The 9,424-nt window shown below is 34.6% G+C and overlaps 1 protein-coding gene across 1 annotated transcript; it reads left to right on the top strand.

Moving 5' to 3' along the window:
• Window positions 1-5,144: 5,144 nt before the first annotated feature.
• Window positions 5,145-7,661, top strand: LOC18441877 (small heat shock protein, chloroplastic). Its single transcript, XM_006852102.4, has 2 exons — window positions 5,145-6,527; window positions 6,990-7,661. Exons 1-2 carry the CDS (start codon window positions 6,299-6,301, stop codon window positions 7,460-7,462), a joined length of 702 nt encoding a protein of 233 aa, XP_006852164.1. The 5' UTR covers window positions 5,145-6,298; the 3' UTR covers window positions 7,463-7,661.
• The last annotated feature ends 1,763 nt before the right edge of the window (window positions 7,662-9,424 follow it).

Here is a 9,424-nt window from a genome sequence, read left to right as displayed (position 1 = left end):
ATTTATAATTGAGGAGGTTACATATTTAAACTTGGAAAAATTACAAAAAAAAAAAAAACATCCTAAAATGGACTATCTATGACACTTATCCCACCCCAATCTTTTCTCACTTTTTTTCTCGAACCCCAACCCAAAAGTAGCATGAAGTAAGACTAAACTACCCTTGTTTATTTTCTCGCATGTTTTCACAGGTGCTCCTACAGTACAAACACGCGTTTCGACATTCTGAATGTGCGTTCCAGTAATGCAGGTATGAGCCGTAACACTCCGGCATTATGAGAACTGCATATCGGAATTCTAAATGTGCGTTCCGGCAACGTAGATTTGAGCCGCAGTGCTCCGGCATAATGAGAACTCGCACTGGTAGTGTAAAGACGCCCTCTGGCAATAAAGTCTCTAGAGCCATAGCGCTCCTGGAGGATCGTACTTCGACACTATAAATAAGTGCTCCAACATTCTGAATGTGCACTCTGGCAATGCATGTCTAAGCCACAGTGCTCAGGCATTATGAGAACACGCTCCGGTAGTGCAAAAACATGCTCCGGTAGTGCAAATATGCGCTCCGGTAGTACGATACTTGGACCTACGAATTGATTTGGTTTGTACATGAATGGCATTTCTATCCCAAAAAAAATTGCAACTCCTTACTTTGGCCAATTTTTGCGAAGAAATGTTGTTTTGGAAAAAAAAGTGAGAGGAAAAATTAGAGTGGGATAAGTTGCATAGATAATCAATTTTAGAATATTTTTTTTTGTAATTTTTCTTTTAAACTTTAGGATCCTAAAATTAATTGTAGATAAGATTTTATCCCATTGAGTAAGTCAACGATATACTCTCGCAGGAGTATAATGTTTTTGGCATGCGCATGCATTTGTTAACATTGGACCAATTTGCCTAAACAATGAAATTAGATCCTTGCTCAAAAATTTCACTATAAAAGGTTGTTTTGGTACTCAAACATCTTCAAATTGATCATCTTGACATCAAGATGTATGGACATGAGAAAAAAATGGATTTCAAGTTTTGAAAATAATGTATTTTATAATGCATTTTTTGACTGTCAATTTTCAAGATTTTCAATTTTTCATAGACGTGCTCAATCTACACTGTTTTTTAAGCTTTAAACTTTGTAAATAAAGATGAAAATATATTTTAAGATTATCACAAAGATTTTCAATATTAAAACAACATTTATCGATACTATTTGAACGTAGGCTTTATTTTAATTGTTTAGAGCATAGGCTCTATACAAACTGCACCCTTTATATAGAGCCGAGGGATGTGGGATTTATATAGAGCCAAGGCTCTAAACAATCAAATTAGAGCCCACCTTCAAATAGCATCCATAAATGTAGTTTCAATACTGAAAATATTTGACTAGCCTTAAAATATATGGTAATCTTTTCTGTTGGTCCTCTTAATAGCAAGGCTAGCATCCTGGCCTCCTTCCAAGAGCGCGTTCTTTGATTAGCTAATCCAGTTAAAATTTAAAGCTTCAACAATAGTGTGGATCGAGCAGATCTATGAAAACTTAAATAACTTAAAAATTGATTGTCCAAAAATACGTTGCAAGATGCACTATTTTCAAAACTTGAAATCCATTTTTTTCTCAATTTTATGCATATTGATGTCCATATGATCAATTTGAGGCTATTTTGGCATAAAAACAATGTTTTCGGATGGAAATTTTGAGGTAGGCTCTAATTTGATTACTTAGAGCCTAGGCTCTATATAATCTTTCCCTTTTAATATATAAATGGGCAAAAAGTTATAGGAAAAAGTTCATATAAGGATGCAACCTTATAATATATAACTACGGATGCACCTCAAAAATCCATTAGAAAAAGGTAGTTTTAACTTTGAAAAACCTTTTGATTGATCATCTCGACATCGAGATATATGACCATGAAAAATAAAAAGATTTTAAGTCACAAAAATAGTACATTTTGCAACATATTATCTACACCGTCCATTTTCAATATTTTTCATATGTTTATAGATCTACTTGATTTTAACTATTTTTTAATTTTATAATTTTATAATTAGATATAAAAATAGATTGTGAGATAATCTTAAGAACATTTTACATCAAAATTATATACCACGACAAAATTTGAGGGTGCACTTTACCTCTACAGCTACGAATGCATCCGCATGCCAACTGCACCCAAATTTATAAAATGTTACATGGTCTTAAACTATTATTTATTGGTTGGGATTTGCATAAGCCGAGGCTCTAAACAATAAAAGTAAAGTGCACTTTCAAATATGTGGTTTCAATACTGAAAATCTTTGTGATAGTCTTAAAATATATTTTCATCTTTAATTATAAAATTTAAAGTTCTAAAAATAGTGTAGATCGAGCAGATCATATAAAGTTGAAAATCTTGAAAATTGACGGTCAAAAAATGCGTTACAAGATGCATTATTTCCAAAAACGTGAAATCCATTTTTTTTCTTATGTACATACATCTTGATGTCGAGATGATCAATTTGAGGATATTTGGGCATTAAAACAACCTCTTATAGTAAAAGTTTTGAGGTGGGCTCTAATTTGATTGTTTGGAATCTCGGCTCTATATAAACTTTATCCTTATTTATTATAAGAATAAACTTATATAAGTGTGAGGCACTAAATCATCAAATTAGGGTGCACGTTAAAATTTCCACTATAAAATGTTGTTTTGATGCTCAAATATTCTCAAATTGATCATCTCGACGTCAAGATGTATGGACCTGAAAAAAAAATGGATTTCAAATTTTGAAAATAGTATATCTTGTAATACATTGTTTTTTAACGTCAATTTTCAAGATTTTTAATTTTTTATAGATTTGTTCGACCTACACTATTTTTTAAAATTTTAAAATTTTTAATTAAAAATGAAAATAAAATTTAAGACTTTCACAATGATTTTTAGTATTGAAACCACTTTTCTCAACACTAGTTGAAGGTGTGCTTTATTTAGATGGTTTAGACACAGTACAGCTAGTTTTGATTGAAATCAATGCAAATCCAATCCTAATAACCCTCATTACAAGAAGAGTGTAATATAAATCAGGGGACGTTGTATGAAGTCCACCTGACTAAAACAAATATGGATGATGTAAAAAAGACTCTAAAAAACATTTTTTAAATTTTATTTTTTTTAAATTGATGATCATCTTTATCACGAATCCCTAAAATTTGGATAAAAATCCAAGTTTAAGGTCAATTTTAAAGGGGGCCGCATGTGTATATTGAGTTGGCTCACTCGTAGAAACTACGTCCCTCGTTAAAAGTGTAATATTGCACGGCCTTTTACAAGGACACTGCAAGTTTTAACGCGATGGAAGAGTATTGTTTTTTATTAAATGACAAAAGGACTTTTACGTTTTGACGAATCCCTAAAATTTGGATAAAAAGTCCATCTTTAACGTGAATTTTAAAGGGCCGCATGTGTACATATGAGTTCAAACTACATCCCTCGCTAAAAGTGTAATATTGCACGGCCTTAGTGTCACATCGGCTTTTATACGAGGAGTTATGGAAAAAGTTTATATGCAACCGAGGCTCTAAACAATCAAATTAGAGCATGTTTAAAAGAGATACGAAATTAGCCAAATAGTAAATAGGTATAGTCGACATCTTATTGATTGATATAACTTTTAGCAGCTCCACAGATGATAATTCACTGACCCGACACCCCCCCTAACCAAAACAAAAAAAACAAAGAAAAAAGTATTAGCTAATAGAAGAAAGTTGCATACTTGATGATATCCAATTGCCCGAGTTGCTGACTTGGTGTTAGGAAGAAGACCTTGGTGTTAGGAAGAAGACCCATATCAAGATGCCCTAATATCTTCAAGTTGATCATCTCGACATCAAGATGCATGGACATGAGAAAAAAATGGATTTTAAAATTTACATCTTGTAATACATTTTTGGACCGCCAATTTTTAAGATTTCATAAATTTATTCTATCTACACTACTTTTTAAGCTTTAAATTCCATAATTAAAGATAAAAATATATTTTAACGCTATCACAAAAATTTCCAGAATTACAACCATATTTTTCGATACTATTTGAAGGTATACTCTACTTTGATTGTTTAGAGGCTCAGCTCTATATGAACTACACCCTTTAAATAATAAAACTTAAACCTTTTTATAACTATATTCATAGCAATAGACTGAATATAGCTCACGCGTGCCATGAAGCAGCGTGATTACAATCTTTTAAGGGCAATAGTTTGTTTATATAAGGGTGAGGCCCTAAACAATCAAATTAAGATGTACCTCAAAAATTTGCTAGAAGGGGCTATTTTGATGCTGCTTAAAATACTTTGCATCGAAAGTTCAAATCCGAAGTTCTCTTTGTATGTTAGAGAGAACTTCCGGAGAGGAATTTGGGTTTTGAAAAAGTTCTATGGACTTTGGATTGTAAAATCCGCAGTTCTCTATGCATCCAGCAAAGTGTGTGGCTTGTTAGAGAGAGAGCTTCCAGTGAGAACTTCAGATTTGAAAATCCGAAGTTCTCTAAACTTCAAATTGTACAAATCTAATTATTTTTCAAGCAAAATAAATGAATTTTGAGTTCAACATCTAGATCTTGCCCTCAAAAAATTGGACGCTCATTGTTCAATCCTGTGACGTTAAATTTTTTTCAAGCACATAAATTTTATGATTAGAAATTTTTTGTGCTCATAAACTTATTTTAGGTCTTGAAGTTTAAAAGTTATTTTCAAAGATCAACTTCGGACCTTGAAGATAGTAAGTTGGTTTTTTTATCTGAAGTTGATTCTAAGAACTTAAAGAAATTAATTTCTCCCTTGATACAATATCATTGCTCCATCCTTTAGCATTTAGCGGCCAAAATATCTAGAAAAACTCACACAGAAAAAGTTTGAATTGAGAGATATTTTAGTGGCTAAAAATATCTATAGAAAAAGTTTGAATTGAGAGAGATTTATATAAAACAAAACTAACTTCGGACTTTGAAAGTTCAGAGTTGATTTTTGGAAATACTTTGGACCTTCAAATCTGAAGTAATTTACAAGCAAAATAAAAAAATAAAAAATTCAGAACTTTAATATCTACAGTAAAAATAATTTGAATAATAATAATAATAATAAAATGTGAGCATGAATTTGGAATGGCTTTTTTTTTTTTTTTTTGCAAGGGGTATAATTTATATAAAGTTGTCTATTTTATTTGGACAATGTAAAAAATAACAATAATAACTGATGAGTAAGGTTGCCACCTTATACAATCCACATCCTTTTCCAAGTAACAGAAATTAGGTTGGTGTTTTCGTGAATTTCTTAAACATAAATGCACAATACGCTCATCATTTCACATTTTTTCACCTAATTATATTTTAGAAATAATATGCTCTCACCGAGGCTGAAATCTTTTCACAATAAACAAAACAGTGGTAGTCAGGATCATTTTTAGAGAGGAGAGAGAAGTGGGCTCCAGTAGTGGGGCAATCGGCTGGGTCAGGCGAGCCCTGGGCGTGAACCCGCGATACAATAAAAGTCAATAAAAGAATAATAATAAGAAGGGTTTGTTACGGACCTCACCTAAGCCCAGCCCAGCCCAGCCCAGCCCTCCCCTCAGGCTGTGGTGGCAAGACCCTGGACTACATTTGCAAGTAGTGTTGTCAATTGGTACCCGTGTACTGAGACCCGACAAGTAGACCCAAACCATGGTCCGAGTATAGGTCTACGGGTTGGCCCGATCGGTTGAATGCGGGGGTTGGTCCAGGTACGGGTCTAGGCCCAAGTCTAAGTAGTACCTGCCTTTAATTTTTGAAATTACATATAAAAATTGATTTCCAAGTTAAGTCCAAATCGGGTCTAGGTTTGGGTTTGGCTTGAACCCGGTCGGATCTGGGTCTCAGAGTTTATTTTCAGGTGTGATTGTGGTCCGCCTCGACCCGTTGGTCAACAACGTTCCAGAATCTCCTGTGCATAGAGGGTGTATACTGTGACAGGCCAGGCCTAGGCCCGAGAATATCTTGTGCATAGAGGGTGTATACTGTGACCGAAGAGTCTAGAATCCTGTCTCTGGAAGCTCCCGCTCGCCTCCTAGCACCTTCCCGAAATTCTTCCCACCCACTTATTTATGCACGCTCTCTCTCTCTAACCTCCGTAGATCAGTCCTCTTCTCTCTCTCTCTCTCTCTTCCTGTGTATACTGCATTTGAATTCACGACTGAGTTTTCTCTCTCTAACCCCCACTCCCACCTCCCACTCCATTCCTTATTACAATCACGCCTCTTTCTCTCTCTAGAATTCTTGTGAAGGAGTAGAAAGGATGGCATCAAGTTTGTGGTTTCCTATGTCCACAGGTAGAAGCCCATTTTCTCTCTCTACTCCTGATAACAATGGAGGAGGAAGCAAGTGGAGCTCAAAGAGATGCAGCTTTATCCCTGCTGCAATGGCGGATGGTAGGGATAGCTTGGACCATTTGCAGAAGGCTCCTCCTAAGGTTCAGAGCCCTCATCCTAAGAAGAGGACACTGTCTCAACCCAACCCCAACATAGGTAAGGCAACTGCCCAATAGAGAGAGATTGCGTGTGAGAGATTTACCCACTATAGATAGGGAAAGAGTTTCAGCTTGCCCCAGTAGAGAGAGAAACGAGGAAGAAAAACAGCCTCAGGTTGCCCCAATAGAGAGAGAAACAGTCCCATAGAGAAACAGTTTCAGGTTGCCCAAGAGAGAGAAAGAAACTATCTCAGGTTGCTCAAATAGAGAGAGAAATGGATAGTCTCAGGAAACCCCAATTGACAGAACAGATGCTCTCAGCTCACACCATAGGGCAGACCCCGTTAGAACCAAAACCCCTAACAGTGTAGAGGGAGGGAGGGAGGGAGGGAGCTTCCCCATTATTTCATTCCAATAAGGCAATAACCATCAATCCAATTCACTTCTAGCATTCTACTGTTTCTCTCTTCCCCCAACTGCAACTAAGAACCCCCAGATTTTATCTCTTTTCCTTCCACAGGTATATGGGACACCTTCCCTTCTGCTCGGACCGTGCGCCAGATGATGGACACCATGGACCAATTAATGGAGGAACCATTCGCCTACTCTCCCATCTCTCGGCCATCTCTCGAACAACCTCGATACAGGGGAGGAAGAACACCATGGGACATCCAAGAAACTGATGAAGAATTCAGGATGAGATTCGACATGCCTGGTATGACCAAGAGAGATGTCAAGGTCTGCGTCGAAGAAGGAATGCTTGTTGTCAAGGCCGAGAAGCTCGAAGAGAGAGAAGATAACACTGGGGGCGACAATGGCAAAGGAGGAGAGTGGTGGTCTGCTAAGAGCTATGGGCGCTACAGCAGCAGGATTGCTTTGCCTGAAAATGTAGAGATAGAGAAGATCAAGGCAGAGGTAAGAGATGGGGTTTTGTATATAAGCATTCCTAAGGCTAAGGTTCAGTCCAAGGTGCTGGATGTTGATGTTCAGTGAGGTTTTAGGGTTTTGGTTTTTGGGGTTTTTTGGCAGCCATGAAAGGTGGGTTTTGGAGGTTTTGAGCTTCTTGGGGGCATAATGAGAAGGGAATTTGAGGCTCAGATATCATACTTCTTGTGGAGAATTCCTCTGTTTTGTTGGTTCTCTTTCTTTGTTCTCTCTCTCATATGAAATGTTAAATAATTTTGGAGTGAAAGTGTAGTTCTAACTTTGTTAATCAGCAAAGAGCAATTGGTTCATGCGCTCCAGAGGTATAAAGCATCCATCTTGAACATGGATGCAAATAGGTGGTCCATTAAAACATAATTGTAATCAAGGGTTCAAATGTTTTCTTAAATTAATTGATTAATTAATTAATTACTTTTTTTTGTTCATATCGATGATCTCCACGTTAAGATTATATATTTTTTAATAATTAGGATTAAAATATATTCTGACTCAGTCGGTAGATTTTTTTAAAATCGGCTTATCTTTTAAGGACTCTTTCCCCGATTCAAAAACCTGGATAGAAATTGAAAAAGAAAAAAGGAAAAAAAAGAGAAGAACCCAACCCATACAAGACGATGATGTAGTGACGATGATGTAGTCAAAATTTTTACATGCACTTAGAAAAATAAAATGTTTTATTTTTATTATTATAAATATGATTATATTATGCACTTAAAAAAATATAATTAAAAAAAATCGAGGAAAAGATCGAACAACATTATCATGTATTTATCAAAAAGAAGAATCAATTTTATCAAAAAAATAATTTTATCCAGCAAAATAGAGAAACACTTCTCATATTAATCAAAAGTTCAAAACACATAATTTTATTAAAAAATCATAATTTTATTAAGTAAAATAGAAAAACATTTTCTATATTCATAAAAAAAAACATAATTTTAATAAATAAAATATATTTTTTAAAAAAATCGATTTTTCAAGGACCCTTTAAATTGAGCAATATTTCGAACAAACAAAAAACTTCCAATGTTTGGATAACGAACAAATCAATATAAATGCAGTGTATAGGCTTCGATCATCTTTTAAACACACCAAATCTCCTAAAAAAATATTTGGTATTTTTAATTTAATTGAAAAAATGGTAGAAATTTCAGATATGAAATTTTCATAATATGGTGCAACAAAAAATTTCATATAAAAACATTTAATCAATCGTAAATAGACATACCTATTTTATTTGAGAGATTAAACCTTGATGATCAAAATTCACAACTCAATTTGATAAAAAACGTTCAATAGATTGATCAAAAATTTGTGTTTTTGGATCGAACACAGGTTCTTTGAGCAGCAGTTTTTTGGGTCAAAATCAACCCAAAATTTTTGAGTTTTTAAACAAATTGAAACATAAATCTGATAAATAATTCGATTATCTATTGAACCCGTCAAGAACCATCAGGTATTGAAAAAATTATTGAAAGAATGACGGAAATTTCAAAAACTTAAAAAATCCATCATTTCAATCCAAGAAATTCTTTTTTTTTTTGATGTTTCAATCCAAATTTCTTGTTTTATAGATTCTAGATAGTTTTTACGGCAATATATCACAAAAAAAGACACAAAAAAAAGGGCATGAAAACGAATAAAAAAAAGTGAAAATTTGGATTCAAGAATGCCGGCTACAAATAACGGTTCTGATTTTAAAATAACGGCCGTAACAGGTACATTAACGTTATTTTGTAAAAACATCCGTTATGTTGTCTAATCGATTCGGTTCGCATAAAACCGATTGATTTGACTAAAAAATTGCCGGTTCGACCTCTAATCGCCTAGTTTTGGGCCGAAAAATTTGTGAGGGCGTACCCTAAGGTACTAGAGACCTAAAACCGGCCCTAACCGGACTAGAAACCTTTTCGATTTCGATCTAATCGGCGGATTCTAATTTTGACCGCCAGGTTTTTCTAACACTATTTGTGATAATGGGTATAGTTAAAGAGAGTTTTCTTGCATTTT

This window comes from Amborella trichopoda, chromosome 6 (assembly GCF_054954075.1).
Source record: "Amborella trichopoda isolate Santa Cruz 75 chromosome 6, AtrichopodaSantaCruz75HAP2 v2.0, whole genome shotgun sequence".
Classification (NCBI taxonomy): Eukaryota; Viridiplantae; Streptophyta; class Magnoliopsida; order Amborellales; family Amborellaceae; genus Amborella; species Amborella trichopoda.
This window is presented reverse-complemented; position numbering and strand designations above follow the sequence as displayed.

Coding starts and splice junctions, on each gene's coding strand:
- LOC18441877 (XM_006852102.4), top strand. CDS start 6,299: ATGGCATCAAGTTTGTGGTTTCCTATGTCCACAGGTAGAAGCCCATTT. Junction 6,528..6,989: donor TCAACCCAACCCCAACATAG/GTAAGGCAACTG, acceptor TTCCTTCCACAG/GTATATGGGACACCTTCCCT.